Consider the following 20,741-nt stretch of genomic DNA (forward strand, 5'->3'; position numbering starts at 1 on the left):
CTGGGGAAAGGCAGTGGGTAGGTGACCCCTGGTAATGTAGGAGCCTGTGACTTTGCATACATTGCCAGATCCTGAGATGGGCATGCACAAAACCCTTCCCAAAAGGAGGCCCAGGCATGGTATTCCAGTGCTTCCAGGACCCCTAGATACAGACTCCCTCTGCCCAGCACTAGGGAGGTAAGGGGTTGAGCAGTAACTGATCCCCACTTAGCTCCACCCTGATGTGGCCCCAGCCTCCAGCCACACCAGAGGACACGTGAGAATCTCTGTTTTCAAAGACTGACAAACTTGGGTTTCAGAGCTGGTCTTTCTGCTGTCGATGAAACCTCTTATCTCAAAGTACTTAACTTGCCCTGAAAAATACAGTCTTAAATTCAGAATTTTTACCTCTGTGCTATGGAGAGCTGGAAGCTGGTATTTGGAAGAAGAAAACAGGATACCATAGACAAGAAATCCCCAGGCCCAGGAATAGTAATTTCCAGGTCTGACTCAGTTGCTTTACTTCAAAAGGCTGCTGAGCAGCCCTGGTATATTGAGTAATACAGGTCTCCCCGTGGGTGAGGGAAGAGGCCCATGGAAAAGGAACACAGGCTTGGCTGGCCACAGGGCCAAGGGCACTACTGGCCCAGGGAAGAACATCAGGGAAGCAGAGGGCCTCGTACATGAAGCAAGCTCTGCAGTGGGGACCCTGGTGGACGCTGTGGCTCTGACACCATTAACCACCACATGAGCCACCAGAGGCTTTGACCAGCTACCTGGTCCTTGGGCCCAACTGCCAAACCACTTTCTGTTCTGGACTGCCCAGTAGAACCTGTTGCCAGACCTACAAGGCTTCCGGGTACCTACCCCTCCACTCTCATCCAGGTCATTTCCCGAGGATATCTCAGACAGAGAAACAACCAAGTGAGAAAATCAACATGGGGTTGGACAGCACCAGGCACACAAACTCCAACCTATCTTCCCACAGCCCTGGTCCTGGGCAGCTGTTCTAGTGGCTTCAGAGAATCTCCTGGCTACTCCCTTTTCTAAGCAGGGCTGCCTTGAGGTACCCTATAGGCCTGAACTGCAGGGGCATCACCAGTTGGCTTCTCTCCTTTACCAGCCTCAGCTGGCACTCACTTGGGAGGCTTATATGGCACCTACACTCATGCCAGGGGAGCTGAGTCCTGTTCCCAGGTGCTCTGCTGGGATCAGGAGGAGGTACACCCAGATGACCAGTGGGGTCCTGATGGCTCAACCCACCCAGCTGGAGAGAAGCATGGCTTCCCTCATGGAGATTGGGACTGAGTAGCCCTATGGCAGATCCCTGTGAAGCACTGTAGATCTGGGGTGAAAAATGCTCCAAACAGAGGTGGTGGTTCATGGTGGACACAGTGGAGGCTTATCAGCTATGAGCCAGCCTACATGGAGTGGGACAGAAACAGTCCATTTGGCAGATACAGACAAACAGCACTTCCAGACTATAGGAAACCGACCTATATGTCAGTTATCTCAAGATACCCACTGTGCAAAGCCACCTGCTATTGGTATTTGCTCTGAGAAGACTTACACTGCATGTGCTGTACCCTTAGGAGGACAGGGAGGAAGGATATCCAATACTCTGTTATTTACTGTCAGTGCCTGCCACACTGACAGGGGCTAGTCTCTGCTCTCGTGAACCTGGCACAGACTCCCAGTGTTCTGCCCTGATCTCTGCTATCTGCTGTTGCTCTCCCGTGGCATGTGCAGATATGAAATATCAGCTGTTTGCAGAATGTGTCCCACCCAGCAGAAGCAGGGCCCAGCGACAGGGATCAGGACCCAAACACTCCCGGGAACATGCTCTTAACAGCCCACTCAGAGCAGGCTTGGTAAGGTAAGCTCTAGGGGGAGGAAAAGATGCTCACTTGAATACGACATCCTGTGGAAGGAAAGCAGACAGTTCCCTCAGCCCCACCACCTCTTCTGCCTCCCCACCAGGGCCTGGTTGCCAGGTGCCATCTGTTTCAGGATACATGTTCCCACCCCCAATCCCCAGATGTAGTTCTTCCAGCTGCTTCTTTTCCAACAGTTCAAGGAAAGTGTGCCTCAATGGGACTGGATTCTCCTTTGAGGGGTTGTAGTAATTAAGGTAATATATGCCACATCAAGAGAACAGCTGCCTCCTTCACAAAAAAGGCAAGGAGGAAGTTTTCAGCTGCCCAGCTCTGATGGATGCAGATGGAACTGCCTATCAACACAGCTTGAGTCTCCCTGGCCCTGTCCAAGGTATAAGACACGGAGGGAAGATCTGTCCTACCCTTGCTGCCCTCAAAGCATCCAAACACGAGAGAATCCCAACCCCCATTCTCTATTCACACCCCTGACTTTTTCTCCCTGCTTCTCCAATCCAGGGATGGCCGCCAGCTCACTGATGGGAGGGTGTGGCTGCAGGTACACTCACCTGCCTGCAGATCATCCTGCCCTGCTCTCAAGCCATTAGGCCAAGGGTTCTGACGTTCTTACTTTGGGCCACACCTGTTCCTTGGTTTCACACTTAAAAAGGCCAAAAACACCTTACGAAAGGTAAACATCAAAACTTCACATCTTCCAACAGAAACCTCTGACCGTGCAAGCTAAGACATGCCCATATGCTCCCAGGAAAGTCTAAGCACCACAGCCTTATACGAGACGCACTCTCTGTTACCATCTGCCCCCAGGGCCAAGTGAGACCCCCAGAGTAGCTGCCCTCTGTCCCTAATAGCCCTAGAGGGCTCCTGCTGAGCCAATACAACCTACAAGAAAACACTTGAAACATCAACATCCTGATTTTGGTTGCTGTGCTGTCCTCGTCCTCCATAATTCAACTCCAGCTAACATGTACTAAAACAAGCCTACTCAAATACAGAAAACAAGCACTGGAGAAAAAATGCAGTGTCGATTACACCTAACTCCACTCTGACATACAACATTCATAAAAGAACTTTGTATCTTTTGTATTGATATCGATTTGTAAACGTGATATCGATTTGTAAATGTATCGGTACTTCCTTCCTCAGGTAGAAAAAATAGCTGACTCCATTCTGATATACAAACATTCATGAAAGAACTTTAAGTGTATAGGTACTTCCTTTCCCAGGGAGGAAAAAAATATCTTTCTCAATAACAACAAAAGCTAACATTTATGTACTCCTTTTTTGTATCAGGCACTATGCTAAGCACTTTACAGGAATTAACTCATTTCATCCTCATAATCATCCATTTACGAGTTAGGTACTAGTATCACTTCCATTTTACAAATGGGAAAACTGAGGCACAGAGCGGTTAAATAACTTGCTCCAGGTAACAGAGCTGCCAGGATGCAAATGTAGACAGTGTGGCTCCAGAGTCCATGTTCTTAACTACTGAACTACACTGCTTCATAAGCCAACCACAGCCCTGGAGGTTTCCTCCCATGACCAAATGTGAGCCAGTAGTTGGTTCAATGACACTGAGCCCTGACATACAGAAAGGGGGGATAATCATTCCTTCTACAGGTAGGAGGTGGTGGCAGAGCCCCCACACACAATCAGTGCCACAATAGTTAGGGCAGTGGGGGGAGGCTGAGCTCCAAACTGAAGGCTACTCCTAGCCGAAGGCAGGCTGCAGGCTAGCGGGGATCTGACTCAAGACTGGTTCCAGAACCATAGTAGCTTACTGAAGCCATCACGTTGAGGCGAAGCACAGCAAATGCAGGACTGGCCTCCTCCCTCTGCGGGAGAGTGGTGATAAAAAGATATGGTCCGAGTCCCAAGAAACTCACAACCCAGTGAGGACACAGCTGGGTAAATGTGAAGGAATTACATGAGGCAGGGTGACAAGTGTCATCACAGAGATGCCATCAGGGCTGAGGGGGTCAGGCAAGGTTGCACAAGGGGTCACAAGCAGGAAGGACACTTGAGGGCAAGTAGGGCCACCTGCCAAGGAGCAGAGCAGGGAACGTTTGCAATACGTTTGGGGCCCCACACAGACATGCTAGTGGGTGGTGTGTGTGGAGGGCAGAGGTGGCAGAAGAGGCTGAGCAGGGCCCCGAGAGCCTGTGTCCTCTGGGCAAAGGAGTCAGGGGTCCAAGGCAGGCAAGGGGCAAAGCACACACAGGGAGTGGAGAGCAAAGGCCTGAGGTAGAGAGATCAATCAGGAGGCCATGGAAACAGCCCAATGGAGAGGCAATGACAGTAGGGATAAAGAAGGGGGCCATATTAAAGAGACACCTGGGGAGTGGCAGAACCGTGGGATGAGGGAAAGGGAGGGCATGAAGATTACTCTGGGGAGTCCCACCTGGGGGCCAGGGTGGGCAGTGACTGTCAGCAGACATAGGGAACACATGAGGATCTATTTTTTGCAGGAAGATAACTTCAGTTTGGGGCAAGTGGGTTCACTATCTGCTGGACCTTAAGAAAGCATTGAGGTTTCTGGAGATGTGATCTGCTCAAAGACAGAGTAGAGACAGAAGTGAGTTGTACACTCTTGCCTGGAGGGCCTACAGGCTGTGCTTTAATTGTACTTTCAGGGCCTGGCAAAGCACAGCCAACCATTCATAGGCCACAGAGAATCTTCTGGGTCCCTCAAGGAAGGTGAGAACTGCCTCTACTGGCTCCACACCCACTTCACTCAGTACTGTAAGTTCTAAATCAGGAACAAGACCCAAAAGAAACCAGAGAAAGAGTAGCCCAGGGTACAGGAGGAAAAGAGGGAGGGAGGGAGAGGGAGAGCAGGGGAGAGAAGGAGAGGAAGAGAGAGGGAGAAGGAGAGGGAGGGGGGGAGAGAGAGAGAGAGTGAGTGAGTGTGTCTGTGTAAGAGAGAAAGATTAGCCCAGGGTAGAGGAGGAAAGAGGGGGGGAGAGGGAGGAGGGGGAAGAGAGAGGGAGAGTGTATATACGTGTGTGTGCATGTGTAAGAGAGAAAGATTAGCACAGGGTAGAGGAGGAAGAGGGGGAGGGAGAGAGAGAGAAGGAGTGTGAGTGTGAGTGTGTGTGTGTGTGTGTGTGTGTGTAAGAGAAAAAGAGGTTATCGCCTATAGTCAAAAAGCATTTACTTCATAGAGCCGGGAAGAGACTCTGGCAGGCCACTCTATCCTCTGTTCTTATTGGTTTCACTCAACCAGATCAGCAAAAGTGGCTTCGGTTTTACACTTGGGGCTCTCCTTCCTCACAAGCTTCTCTTCTAAAGACTCATAAAAGGTAGGACTAAGAGCCAAAGGCCAGGTACTTCTTGACAGCAGCAGCTGGGTAGGCCAAGGCTGGACTTTCTAAGTTAACCCCTTCTCTTGGACTGACTCAGACAAGGGCTGTTTGACTCACATTCTCCCACTTGCTCCTAATGACACTGAGACGTGGCAACTAAAGTGGCTATCTTATTAATAAAAGCATTATTAAAACAAATTATCAGCAAAACTCTGAAAGCACACCACCAGTAGCTTGCAGTCCAATCACCCACTACTCTGAAGACACTGAGTTCACCTAAATTATCTGCCACAGGGTTCAATTCTGTCCTCTTCTCCCCATCTCTCTAGTCCAAGACACTACCATGCTTTTCTGGGCCAGTGAGACAGTCTCCTAACTGCCCTCCTTGCACCTCCTCCTGCTCCTCTGACCTCAGCAGGTCATGTCTCTGCTCAAACCCCTCAGTGGTTCCCCATAACATCTCACCCACTGACTCCCCCGCCCAGCGCCAGCCATCAGGCCCACAGCTGCTCAAACCCTCCAACCCAAAGCCCTTGGCTCAGCACAAGGTCCCAGGTAATACCGTTTTCAAAATTCTTTTTATCCTCTGGTAACAAATCTATAAAATCTATACAAATGAATAAGAAAAAATTAATGTATAGAAACTACATGATAGATCAGGCACAAACTCTTGTACCTACATTTTCAGGAAACCTGATTGTGCTAGAGTATAAATCGGAACTAAGTAAATTTTTTAAAAGGCAGACCACATCATATTCCTGATCATGATGGAATAAAGTCAGGCTCAGCCAATTAAATATATAATTAAACAGTGCCCAGTCATGCAAAAATTACAGGGCACTCTACTCTCTTGACTGTAACCTGGGTCAGGAAGAAAATTGAGAATAAAGAATGTAACAAATACTTAAAAATGAAAAACTAAAATTAAAACAGTATATCAAAATTTAGGAGAAGTAAATAAAGTAGTACATAAAAATTTGTCTAACAATTAACACCTACCTTTATTAGCAATAAAATTAGAACATGATGACATAACTATACCTAGGGTATGGGAGAAAATAAAGTAATAAACCAAAGGAAAGAAGGACAAGGAAAATAAAAGCAGAAGCAAAATTCCTCAACAAAATATTAGCAAACTGAATCTGGTAGCATACAAAAAGCCTTATAATACAAGATCAATACACAAAAATCAATTATATTTTGTACACTTGAAATGAACAATCCAAAAATGAAATTAAGAAAACAGTTCCATTCATAGTACCATCAAAAAGAATGAAACACTTAAGAATAAATTTGACAAAAGAAATGCAAAATTTATGCTCTCAAAACTACAAAATATTGTTCAAAGACATTAAAGAAGATTTAAATAAATAGAAAAACGTCCCATGCTTACAGACCAGAAAATTTAACACTGTTAAGATGGCAATACTTCCCTAATTGATCTACAGATTCAGTGCAATCCCCATCAACATCCTAGCTGACTTCTTTATAGGAACTGACAAGGTGATTCTAAAATTCATATGGAGGCCGGCCCAGTGGCTTAGCGGTTAAGTGCACGCGCTCTGCTGCTGGCAGCCTGGGTTCAGATCCCGGGCGTGCACCGACGCACCACTTGTCCGGCCATGCTGAGGCCACGTCCCACATACAGCAACTAGAAGGATGTGCAGCTATGACATACAACTACCTACTGGGGCTTTGGGGGGAAAATAAATAAATAAATAAAATTAAAAAATTAAAATTCATATGGAATTGCAAGAAAAGCCAAAACAATCCTGAAATAGAAAAAAAAAGTTGGACTCACACTTCCTGATTTCAAAACTTACTACAAGGCAACAGTAATCAAGACAGTGTGGTACAGATGCAAGGACAGGTATATAAATCAATGGAATAGAATTGAGAGTCCAGAAATAAATCTATACATCTCTGGTTCAAATGATTTTCAATCAGGGTGTCAATGTCATTCAGTAGGGAAAGAATAGTCTTTTCAGGGCTGGCCCCGTGGCCTGGTGGTTAAGTTCGGCATGCTCCCCTTCAGCGGCCCCAGTTCAGTTCCCCGGCGTGGACCGACACCACTTGTTGGCAGCCATGCTGTGGCAGTGACCCACATACAAAATAAAAGAAGACTGGTACAGATGTTAGCTCAGGGCAAACCTTCCTCAAGCAAAAAGAGAAAGATTGGCAACAGATGTTAGTTCAGGGCAAATCTTCCTCAGAAAAAAAAAAAAGAATAGTCTTTTCAACAAAAGATGCTAGGACAGCTAGATAGCCACATGCAAACGAATGAAGCTGGATCCTTATTTCATACAATAAACAAAAATTAACTCAAATTGGATCAAAAACCTAATGATAAGAGTTAAAACTATAAAACTCCTAGAAGAAAACACAAGGCTAAGTATTCATAACTTTGGATTTGGCAAACGATTCCCAAATATGATACCAAAAGCAGGAGCAACAAAAGAAAAAACTAGAAAATTGGACTTCATCAAAATTAAAAACTTTTGTGCTTCAAAAGACATCAACAAAGTGAAAAGACAACCTACAAAGTGGGGGAAACATTTGCAAATCATATAACTGATAAGAAACTTGTATCCTGAATATACAAAGAACTCTTACAACTCAATAATAAAAAGATAAATAACCCAATTAAGAAATAGGCAAAAGATATGAATAGATATTTCTCCAAGGAAGATATACAACTCATCAATAAGCACATGAAAAGAGGCTTGACATCATTAGTCATCAGAGAAAAGAAATGAAAATCACAATGAGATACCACTTCACACCCACTAGGATGGCTACAATGAAAAAGTCAGATAATAAGGAATGTTGACAAGGATACGGAGAAATCAGAACCCTCACATACTGCTAGTAGGAATGTAAAATGGGGCAGCTTCTGTGGAAAACAGTTCGACAGTTCCTCAAATAATTAAACTGAGTTACCATGTGATCTAGCAATTTCACTCCTAGGTATATACTCAACAGAAATGAAAACGTATGTCTACACAACACTTGTACACAAAAGTTTATTTATAGCAGCATCAATCATAACAGCCAAAAGGTGGAAACAATCCAAATATCCCTCCACAGATGCATAAATAAGCAAAATATGATATATCCATACAATGGAATATTATTTGGCCATAAGAAGGAATGAAATTCTGATACATGCTATAACTAAGATGAACCTCGGAAACATTATGCTAAGAAACCATACACAAAAAGTCACACATTATATGATTCCATTGATACGAAATGTCCAGAATAGGAAAATTCACGGAGAAAGAAAGTAGGTTAGTGGTTTCCAGTGGCTAGAAGGAGGGAGAGTTGGGGAATGACTGCTAATGGGTATGGAGTTTCTCTTTGGGGTGATGAAAACGTTCTGGAATCAGATAGTGATGATGGTAGCACAAGTTTGTGACTATACTAAAACCAATGAACGGTACACTTTAAAGGGGTGAATTTTGAGGCCAGCCCTGTGGCATGCCGGTTAAGTGCACGCGCTCTGCTGCTGGTGGCCCAGGTTCGGATCCTGGGCGCACACCGACACACCGCTTGTCAGGCTATGCTGTGGCGGCGTCCCACATAAAGTGGAGGAAGATCGGCACGGATGTTAGCTCAGGGCCAGTCTTCCTCAGCACAAGAAGAGGAGGATTGGCATGGATGTTAGCTCAGGGCTGATCTTCCTCACAAAAAAACAAAGGGGGTGAATTTTATGGTATGATAATTATATCAATTAAAAAATGAAGAAGATTGATAACAGTAATCGTTCTTTTTTTAAAAATTAACAACATGGACTCAATCTAAAAGATCAATCATGAAGACATTTTTTAGGTTTTGACAATATTAATCATAGCTATTTTCATATAAATTAAGAGAACCAGATGGCCAAACCAGAATATACTGAAAGTGATGCCACAAGAAACAAGTTACTTAAAACAACCTAACAAGAAAGGAAGGCAAAGCCTTCAAAAAATGTCCTCCTGGAAAAGACCAACTGGCCCTGATGGATTCACTGATAAATTTTTCTAAACTTGCAAATAGAAAGTAATCTACATAAACAGTCATGAAAATAGGGAACCCCTCCCGATGACCTAGTGGGATTCTTCTCAACTAAACCAGATATATTGAGTTATCTCAATATACATGCATAAGGCATTTATATAAATTTCACTGTCCACTTCTGATTAAATGCTTCCAGTTAAATATTTCAGGAAGGAAAGGGAGTCTTTTTTAAAAATCAAAATCTACCACCTCCTGAAGTTCCCTGACATGCCTGAGCTCTTACAGTTCCTACTGCCCATGAGGCCCAGCCCAGCCTCAACGCCTCTGATCCTTCCTCCTCTACACTGAGTCAGGGTAAACTAGTTGCTTTTTAGTAAATCTGATCACATCTCATCTACGCTCAAAACACTCGTGCAGCCCCCACTGCTTATAAAAAGAATTCTAGGCCCCTTGGCATGCAACATGAGACTCTTCCCTCAAGTGGCTCATCCTAACTGTTCCCAGGAAGCCATGCCACCACATTAGACAACTTATGGATCCACTCGCAGGCCTTACTGTACCATCACCCAGAACAACCTGGCAAATTCCTATTTGCCCGTCAACACCAGGCTGAAAACACCACTGTGAAGCCACAATAACCACCCTAACCACTACCCTCCACCAAACACACCTGTATCTCTCAAGGAGATGTACCAACCCTCAAACATCTCATCTGAAGTTAACACCAAAGTCTCAAACTCTAGACCCAGCCTAGGCCACCATCATCACTCCCCTCCCACCAACTATACATCCAAACAGTCCAAATAGCCATCAACCAAGGGCCTCTTGGAAATCAGAAGCAGCTGGCAGAAAGGCTTTAGCTTGGGGCTGGCCGGGTGGTGCAAGCAGTTAAGTGTGCGCGCTCTGCTGCGGCGGCCCGGGGTTCGCCGGTTCGGATCCCGGGCGCGCACCGACGCACCGCTTGTTCAGCCATGCTGTGGCGGCATCCCATATAAAGTAGAGGAAGATGGGCACGAATGTTAGCTCAGGGCCAGTCTTCCTCAGCAAAAAAAAGAGGAGGATTGGCAGATGTTAGCACAGGGCTGATCTCCTCACAAAAAAAAAAAAAGCAAGGCTTTAGCTGCTATCATCCTCCATCTCACCTCCCCACAAAACATGCAGGTAGTTTCAGGTCCAACTGTTTATGAACGACGATACTTTCAGTTTGGGAGACCATATGCTCATCACACACAAAAAAGTGATCCCAGAAAATGTAAACCTCAAAGGGGATGATGATTCTGATCTTCCAAATCCAGCATTGGGATAAACAGTGGCAGGCCCACCATCATTCGTGAGAGGGGTGCCTCCCCTCCACCTCTACAACTGTCCTGTGCTAGGTCTGACCAGCCATTCAGCCAGCCCTGTATCCTAGGAAAACCAGGGGCATCCATCCTTCTTAGGAGAGTCCCTATCTAGATGCAATCTGATTCCTACTTTCACCCTATGGAATAATCAGGGAGATGATCAGATATGGCAGGAAGGAAAATCCTCAGGAGCTGGCAGGCAGAGTGAAAATGAAGACAGGTGCAATAACCACAGAACACTGAAGCCCCTTTCTCTTGCACAAAAAGAGATGCACCAATGAGTGCCGACTCTGCTGCAGTGTTAGTATGGGAACTAACACTTCGTCCACTGTCTCTTAGTCCCTTCTCTCCACAGGCCCACTCTGTGCCTGGGGAGGGTCTGACTTCACAAGGACCAAAAATGGACTTTCCTAGAATGTTACATTAACAGCATCAAAGCATATGACCAGCAGTTGGCCTCTGACCAGCCCAGAGGGGTCAAAAGCTCCATCTTATGAACAAGGCAAACAGAGTAGGCCGGTTCCACATGGCCCCATCTCAAAAAGATTCAGGTCAACCCAAATAGAACTCTTCCTACCTTGTCTGCTCCACTCCATGAATCTCAAACCCAACGGGCTATGCACAAATAGTTCTTACTAAAGAAAGATAAGCTTGTGGAACTCAGAATACCAAGCCTAGAACATGGTAAAAGGTTACATTCCAAGATCACCTGAAAGACAGACATGAGGGCTTCTTGATGTAGGGGCATTTGCTTTAATTGATTTTGCTTTAATTTTATTTATATTTTTAAAACAGAAAATATATTCACAAGAAAATTTTAAAGCTTCAAAAGTGAAAAATTTTTTTCCTAGTCCTGACCCCAACCACCCTATCCCTTCCCAAGGCACAGCCAATATTACAAATTTTTCTGTAGCTTTCCAAAAATATTCTATGCATGTACAAGCAGATACAAAAAATATGTTCGTTTTCCCTTTTTTTTTTGCACATTTGGCAGCATATTATACTTTGTTCTATGCCTTACAGTTTTCACTCAACAATGCATTCTAGCGATTACTCCAAATCAGTACCTAAAGAGCCTCCTCATTCTTTTTATGGCTGCATAGTATTCCTTTATGTAGATTAACAAAATTTCATTTAACCAACGTTCAGTGTTGCTTAAAGCATCATCTAATAATAGATTATAGTTACTTTTGTATATTAAGCCTACAAAAGCCTCTTTTCTCTGCCACCAAAGCATGTAAAAGTTCAAAGAGCACGTTTAGAGCAAGACCAAGATTAAGAATCAGTTTACCATTGATGGGAAATTCTTTTTCTAAGCTCCTTGTTCACTAAGAGGCAGAGCTATGGACACTGTAGACACATCTAGTCAGCCAAGGCCAAGGGCTTGTATGAGAAAGATCACAGCTGCACACTACATAAAGGTCAAACACGCCACACACGTTCTCATCAGTAACAAAACAACAGTTTTCACTCAGATCAAAGCTCCTCCCCAAAAAAGTTCAGGTTCCTGAAAATTAGTTGAGTCCTGAGCAAGTCTAGATTTCCAGTATTGAAAATCAGTCCATTACAGGGCTGGCCCCGTGGCTTAGCGGTTAAGTGCGCACACTCCACTGCTGGCGGCCCGGGTTCGGATCCCGGACGCGCACCGACGCACCGCTTCTCCGGCCATGCTGAGGCCGCGTCCCACATACAGCAACTAGAAGGATGTGCAGCTATGACATACAACTATCTCCTGGGGCTTTGGGGGGAAAAATAAATAAATAAATAAAATTATTAAAAAAAAAAAGAAAATCAGTCCATACCAAAAAAAAATCTGTGATCTATATTAAACATAGATTGGAAAAGATGTAAGGTTTACATGCTGCTCCCTCTTTGGAAAAAGCCAGCCGTCTTCTCTGTCATAGGTATAAAGAGTAGAGAGGGCTAGGGCAAAAACACAGGGACTTTGCCTGCTTCCAGGACAGTGTCAGGGCAGCTTGCACCATGTTACTTCTGCCACTCAAGGGACAAAAGGACTTAGGACCATCTTCTAGAACCCACCAGCTTGTGGTAGAAGCTTCTGTCCTCTCAACTATGCCCAGTCCAGAACTGGGCACAAGCTACTGGGCAGAAAATAGCTGCAAGGGTGCCTTGGTGGTAGAGAAGGCCCATCTGCAGACCGCAGAGCATTCTACAAATCTGGAGTTGCTGTCAACTTGAGTCTCACGCACATCCTCCCATTTATTAAGAAATTGCCTCATGGGGCCGGCCCAGTAGCGCAAGCGGTTAAGTGCGCGCGCTCCACTGCGGCAGCCCGGGGTTCGCCAGTTCGGATCCCGGGCGCGCACCGATGCACCGCTTGTCAAGCCATGCTGTGGCAGCGTCCCATATAAAGCAGAGGAAGATGGGCAGAGATGTTAGCCCAGGGCCTGTCTTCCTCAGCAAAAAGAGGAGGATTGGCAGATGTTAGCTCAGGGCCGATCTTCCTCACCAAAAAAAAAAAAAAAGAAAGAAATTGCCTCAACCGTGTTCCATATGGGATGCCACTTAAAGACTGTGCTCTTTAACACGGTGAAGTAACAAAGGAGCCAGGGTTGGCAGTAGCCTCCTCCTCATACATGCCTGAGTCCTAGGCTGGTCAAGCAAAGGCCAATGAGAGTAAGGGCTACTGAGGCGTATCTCTACTGGGAGCAAACTCAGGTCACTTGGTTTTGACTGCAAACAGTTCAAATTCCATGAATGACAATCACCTGCCAATTAATTTTTGGAATGGAAGCCCATACCATCCAAGCCCAATGGCTACCTTTCAGGATCCTCCACCCAATGGCTTGGCTTAGGGAAGGCGGCCAGCAAACAAAGTCCTCTCCTGCCTCTCGGCTGCTGCTATGACTCTCTGTAAAATGGATCAGGAGAGCAGAACAAATGCTCTCTTAACCAGTGACTCACCAGGAAGTCTGTTCATGTTGACTCCTTGAGCTGAGAGTCCTATTCCCATGTACCTTCAAAAAAGCACACAGATAAAAATTTTGATTAGCAAATGATTATGCATCTCCCTTCTCAAATATTTCGTGGTGAAAAAGAGGAAAAGCAATGAATGTAGAGACTTTTTTAACATACTAGATGTTCTTGAAGAAACTTTACACTTTGATATTCTAACAGAAATCATCTCAATGCCTTAAGCAGCTGGAAAAACAGGAGGTAGTGTTGGTAACCACGAACTACTGGCTTCAGTTTCAGAGGAAAGTTTCCTGAAATCACTGCTTCCAGTCCCTTGGTTTCTGGCTCTAGCTAAGGTGGAATCTATTTCCAAGAAGTGCCTAAAGTAAGTAGCTCAATCCTAGACAGTGCTTGGCAGAGCAATGCAAGATCAAGCCCACAGGGATAAGCCACTCTGCAGCAAGGATCAGGACACTGAAAAGGTACAGCCAGGCTGGATCTGTACAGGATCGTCAAGACCCCTCACAAAGAGCTTCTCTGGGTGTCTCAAAACTCACTATCTTTGGGGCCGGTCCAGTGGCGCAGCAGTTAAGTGCACGTGCTCCGTTGTGGTGGCCCAGGGTTCGCAAGTTCGGATCCCCAGTGCGCACCGACGCAGCGCTTGTCAAGCCATGCTGTGGCAGCGTCCCATAGAAAGTAGAGGAAGATGGGCACAGATGTTAGCCCAGGGCCAATCTTCCTCAGCAAAATAGAGGAGGATTGGCATTGGATGTTAGCTCAGGGCTGATCTTCCTCACAAAAAGCAAGCAAACAAACAAAAAACCTCATTATCCTCACTCCATACATCACACTGGCCTCCCTGACCATCCAAAGCTGGGAGAGGGTGTGAAGCCCCTGAGGTCCCCCACTCCTCCCACCCCATGTGCCTAAACAACTAAGCCAGCCACAGCAAGGTGGAGCCCATGCTGGGCAACTCTGTCAAAGATGTCTCAGTGGCACTCATGAGAGGACAGACCAGAAAAGAAAATGAATACTTTTTTTAGTCTAAATGTTTGTAGTGTACAAAGAAATAGTGAGGTATTTCCACAAGAACAGAAATAAGCGAAACAAGTCATCACCTTCTAAGAGTAAAAGAGTAGAAATCCATACATGATACCCGACATTAACCATATATGAGAGTCAACAGGTAGCTGAGGAGCTCAGAATACTGAAAACACCAACCAAGAGGGCTGAGGTATAACTTTATGGTTGTATAACAGTGTGAATATACTTAATGCCACCAAACTGTACACTTAATAATGGTTAAAACAGTAAATTTTATGTTATGTATATTTTACCACAATAAAAAATGTTTTTTAAAGCAATTATATAAGGGTGCCTTATTTTGATCATTTCCCAGTGGCTGTACATTTACACTCTGATTGTTCCCTGTCGTAAGTAATTCTGCAAGGAACCCTTCCACATACATTTCCCCATCTTGAACTATTTCTTTTCTCTCCCGGCATTCTCCATGCACCTATGTATCTGTTTCCTAACACTACCAGAGTCCCCACAACATGGTGCTCCTGTCCCTGCGAGTCCTTTATCTGCAGTAAAGTGCCCCTTTGGCGCCCCTTTGCCCTTCTCTGGCTGGCTGCACCAGTGGATTTGGGGCGAGCAGCCTCTACCACTCAAATAAAGGATAAGGCAGGGAGGGAAGGCTCTGACCCACTCATCTTCCTCTAAAACCAGCTACGCCCATCATGCGGGGCAGGAACCGGGAAAAGACACAACCACCACATGGCCCCGATAACTTGGTCTGCAGGGTTTAGGAGAAAAGGGAGGGAAGGGAAAGGAGAAAAGAGCACTTCAAAGAGAAACTTCCAGGGGGCCAGCCCCGTGGCACAGCAGTTAAGTGTGCGCGCTCCGCTGCTGGCGGGCCGTGGTTCAGATCCCGGGCGCGCACCGACACACCGCTTGTCAGGCCATGCTATAGCAGTGTCCCACATAAATTGGAGGAAGATCAGCACGGATGTTAGCTCAGGGCCAGTCTTCCTCAGCAAAAAAAAGAGGAGGATTGGCATGGATATTAGCTCAGGGTTGATCTTCCTCACAAAAAAAAAAAAAAACAAAGAGAAACTTCCATGGTTCAAAGGACTAAGAGACTCTCAAACTGTCTGCTACCTCCTGCCAGAATGGGACCTTCAAGGACCATCAGGAGCAGAAGCTGTGTAAGCCTGCTGGCAGGATTCCCATTAGATTAAAACCTGCACATTTTCCCAGAAAAACAGCAGCCCAAATAATCAGCTTCCTTACTTTACGTAGTAGAGGCTGCCAAAAGCTGGTCTCTATTCCCTTAATGCCACAACACCCCAACTGCCGTGCAGTCATCAATCCACAAGTGCAATTATGCAAGTGCAACATAGCCAGGGGGTTCCCTGACTTGGATGCGAGCCCATTTATCCTGCCCTGCTTGGAGGGGCCTGAGCCTCCACCCAGCACCAAATATGATCCCATCCCTGGCATACAGGTTTCCTGACACTAAGATGAAGGCTTGTGTTTGGAACACATGTGCTTCCTGGGTGACCTCGACCACTTAAGGCTAGTGCAAACAGGAGAGGTCAAGGAAGGGTATGCTTAGCCACCAGCAACAGGGCTCTGGTTCCACAACTTTCCATGGGAATGGGGAACTACTAAGGCACATGTACTCAAGCACAAGTTGCTTAGGCTTCCCCATAGGGGAAGCCTTGTCCACCTCCAGCAACTAACCCTCAATATCTCCCATAGACTCCCCACCCCATAGGTAGGACAGTGTTTACCAATGGATGGCCTAGAGCCTCTATACAAACCCCAGGGTCAACATGAGAATCCAAGCAAATGAGCTAAGGGTAGAGCACCCAGAAGAGACCAATACCAACACTTGGGTGCCATGCCACCTGTGAGTGTCAATGACACAAGGAGCAGCCCCACAGGAGCCTAAGCTGCACATTCATATGAGGTCGGAGCTGAGTCAGTGTTCAAAGGAAGTGAGTCTCTCTTCAACTCTGGGTGACATTAAGTCTTTTCCAAAAGTATGATGTTCTAAAACTACAAAAAGATGCAAGCTTCTACCTTCCAGCAAGTCTTCAGGCACTTGAAAACTATTATCCAACCAGTCTGAGAAAGGCAGAGCAGGTAAAAAAGCTATAACGACCCTGTGAATATACTAAAAAACACTGAATTGTACACTTTAAGTGGGTGAATTGTATGGTATGTTAAATTACATCTCAATAACACTCAACAAAGTAGAATAAAAGGAAACTATCTCAACATAATAAAGGCCATATATGAAAAACCCACAGCTAACATCATACCTGATGGTTAAAGATCCCAAGGATTCCACAAAAATACTGTCAGAACTAATAAACAGATTCAGCAAAGTTGCAGGATACAAAATCAATGCATAAAAAGCAGTTGTGTTTCTATATACTAACACTGAACAATCAAAAAAGGCAATTAGGAAAATTCCATTCACAATAGCATTGAAAAGAATAAACTACTTAGGAATAAACTTAACCAAGAAGGCGAAAGACTTGTACACTAAAAACTATAAAATGTTGCTGAAAGAAATTAAAGAAGACACAAATAAATGGAAAGACATCTGTGTTAGTGGATTGGAAGACTTAATATTCTTAAGATGTCAGTACTAGCCAAAGCCATATACAGATTCAATGCATGCATATGGAATCTCAAGGGACACTGAATAGCCAAAACAATCTTGAAAAAGAAGAAAAAAGTTGGAGGACTCAAATTTCCTGATTTCAAAACTTACTACAAAGTGATGATAATCAAAACAGTGTTGAGGGCCGGCCCCGTGACTTAGAGGTTAAGTGTGTGCACTCCGCTGCTGGCTGCCCGGGTTCGGATCCCAGTGCGCAGCAACACGCCACCTCTCCAGCCATGCTGAGGCCACGTCCCACATACAGCAACTAGAAGGATGTGCAGCTATGACATACAACTATCTACTGGGGCTTTGGGGGAATAAATAAATAAATAAATAAAAAAGAATAGTTTTATGGGTTTAAAAAAAAAACAACAGTGTTGATACTGGCAATCAAGACAGACACATAGACCAGCATAACACAATACTGAGCCAAGAAATAAATCCCCCCATATGTGGTCAACTGATTTCAACAAAGATGCCAAGACCATTCAATTGAAAAATGACATGTCTTCTCAACAAATGGTTCTGGGACAACTGGATATCCATGTGCAGAAGAATGAAATTGAACCCTTACCATACACCATGTATAAAATTAACTCAAAAAAGGGCCAGCCCCATGGCTTGGCGGTTAAGTGCGCGCGCTCCGCTGCTGGCAGCCCAGGTTCAGATCCCGGGCGCGCACCAACGCACTGCTTCTCCAGCCATGCTGAGGCCACGTCCCACATACAGCAACTAGAAGGCTGTGCAACTATGACATACAACTATCTACTGGGGCTTTGGGGGAAAAAATAAATAAATTAATTAATTAATTAAAAAAAATTAACTCAGAATGGATCAAAGAACTAAATATAAAACCTAAAACTATAAAACTCTTAGAAGAAAACATAGGAGAAAAGCTTTACGACATTGGAATTGGCAATGATTTCTTGGATATGACACCCAAAGCACAGGCAACAAAAGAAAAAATAGGTAAATTAAACTACATCCAAATTTAAAACTTTTGTACATCAAAGGACACTATCAACACAGTGAAAAGCAACCCACAGAATGGGAGAAAATATTTGCAAATCATATATCTGATAAGGATTTAATATCCAGGATATATAAAAAACTCTTACAACTCAACAACAACCCTATTAAGAATGAGTAAAGGACCTGAATAGATATTTCTCCAAAAAAGAGGTACCAATGGCCAATAAGCACATGAAAAGATGCTCAGTACCACTAATCATTAGGGATGCAGATCAAACCACAATGAGATACCACTCCACACCCTTTAGGATGACTATTATCAAAAAAAAACAAAATAAGTGTTGGTGAAGATGTAGAAAAATTGGAACCCTTGTGCATTGATGGTTCAGCTACTGTGGAAAACAGTATGGCAGTTAATCACAAGGTAATTCTATGTTTAAAAAATTAAACTCTGTTTTAAAAGTGTTTAATTTTCAAACATAGAATTACCATATGATCCAGCAATTCCACTTTGGGTATATACCCAGAAGAACTGAAAGCGGGGACTCGAACAGATATTTATACACTCATACGCATAGCAGCATGATTCACAGTAGCCAAAAGGTGGAAGCAATCCAAGTGTCTAGTGACGAGTGGATGAATGGATAAACAGAATGTGGTATATACACACAATGAAATATTATTCAGCCTTAAAAAGGAAGGAAATTATGACACATGCTACAACATGGATGAATCTTGAGAACATTATGCTAAGTGAAATAAGCCAGTCAGAAAAAGGCAAATACTGAATAATTCCACTTATATGAGGTATCTAGAGTAGTCAAATTCATAAACACAGAAAGTAGAATGGTGGCTGCCAGGGTCTAGGGGGAGGGGAGAATAGGGAGTCATTGTTTAATGGGTACAGAGTTTCAGTTTGGGAAGATAAAAAAAGTTCTGGAGATGGATGGTGGTGATGGTTGCACAACAATGTGAATGTACTTAATGCCACTGAACTGTACTATTAAAAATGATTAAAATGGTAAATTTTATGTTATGTATATTTTACCACAATAAAATAAATGAATACATATCAACACAACTGTTTCAGAAAAAAAAAGGTTCAAGCCCACTATCACCAGCTGTAACATTTGTTATTACATAGTCTTTTCCTCTCTTCAAGCTTGGGGATTTAGGATCCAAGGAGATAATACTTCTACCTATCCATTCTTCCAAAGGTGACATCTCTGGCCAAAAACTCAGCATGTGAATATGTGTTGACTCAGTTCTGATATCCCCCAAACATCAATTCCCCCAACCAAACATCCAAGCACAAAAGACGGAGCCTAAGTTCACAAGCTCCAACCCTATATCTTATGCCATGGTGGACAGCACAGATGTAATGCCTGCTGCCCACCTCAGGATGAAGGGGCTATAGGAAGGAGCCCCTAGCCCTCAGAGGAAAAGCACAGAGCCACAGCAGTGCTGGGCACATAACAGACATTCAACAAACCCCTAGGGTTCATCCACTCATGGGCTGGTGAAGAACTTTACCACCAAAGTCACAAGCTCTTTCCTAGCCACATTTCAGTGGGAACCTCAGCTTCTAGTTGGTATGAGATCATAACAGAGCCATGTAACAGGTAAGTGAACTCTGAACTCAGCCACAACACCCCCAGCACTACTCTCCCCTCTTGCTGACATTGGACTTCAGCACTGTGAGATTAAATGACCTACAACCGCAAAGTTAATGACGTAACAGGCACAAGAGACGTTCATTCCTCCATCCATTCATGAAAAAAATCTACATAAGCCTGAGGTTCTCTCTCAATCACCAACTAGTGACATGTATAGTGCTTTGCCAGGTCCTGGACTGATATGGGCCCAGCTCTCCAACAGGCTGCCAAGCATGAGGCAAAACAATAAGGAAAGGGCATAATGAAAACCCCAAACCCAAGGATGTTCTCCTGGACACATACAGCAGTATCTTTGCATCTAAGGAGAAGGAAGAATGACATTAGGAAGCCACCCTGACACTCTCTCTTCTCTGTTGATATCTGGTGACACTTAAAAATGAATGGGTTGTTAAGAGCTGTTAGATCCTTGCTAAAGTTGAGTAAGTCAGTAAAAACAGGTGTGATAAATTTCTCTTTACAGGGGCCGGCCTGGTGGCGCAAGCAGTTAAGTGCGTGCGCTCTGCTGTGGTGGCCCAGGGTTCACTGGTTCGGATCCCGGGCGTGCACCGACGCACTGCTTGGCAAGCCATGCTGTGGCGGCGTCCCATATAAAGTGGAGGAAGATGGGCACGGATGTTAGCCCAGGGCCAGTCTTCCTCAGCAAAAAAAAAAAAGAGGAGGAGTGGCAGATGTTAGCACAGGGCTGATCCCCTCATACACACACAAAAAAATTTCTCTTTATAGAGGCCCTTGTGGTCATTCGCCCATCCCACAAAGATCCTCTGTGTCCAGTACAATGCTGGGGACACAAGGTTGGGGGCCTGGATTCAGTCCCTGCCCTCCAACAGTTCCCAGCGTCAAGTCAGGGGCGGGTCAGAGAATCAGAGTGCAGTGACCTGGGGATTCTCAGAGGAAGTGAAGGCTGAGCCAAGACCTGGTAAAGGAGATGAGGGGAAAAAAGAGGAGTGCATTCCATGCAGAAGCAGCAGAAT

At 44.8% G+C, this 20,741-nt stretch overlaps 1 protein-coding gene across 2 annotated transcripts in view; it reads right to left on the reverse strand.

Annotated features, from left to right (window-relative positions):
* RANBP10 (RAN binding protein 10) overlaps positions 1 to 20,741 on the reverse strand; it is a 63,597-nt gene that overhangs the window by 26,079 nt on the left and 16,777 nt on the right. For both annotated transcript variants that reach the window (XM_058528059.1, XM_058528060.1), the window contains exon 3: positions 13,450 to 13,502. In XM_058528059.1, the coding sequence (XP_058384042.1) occupies positions 13,450 to 13,502 (53 nt within the window). The remainder of the gene's footprint in view (positions 1 to 13,449; positions 13,503 to 20,741) is intronic.

Source organism: Diceros bicornis, chromosome 32 (genome assembly GCF_020826845.1).
Source record: "Diceros bicornis minor isolate mBicDic1 chromosome 32, mDicBic1.mat.cur, whole genome shotgun sequence".
NCBI lineage: Eukaryota > Metazoa > Chordata > Mammalia > Perissodactyla > Rhinocerotidae > Diceros > Diceros bicornis.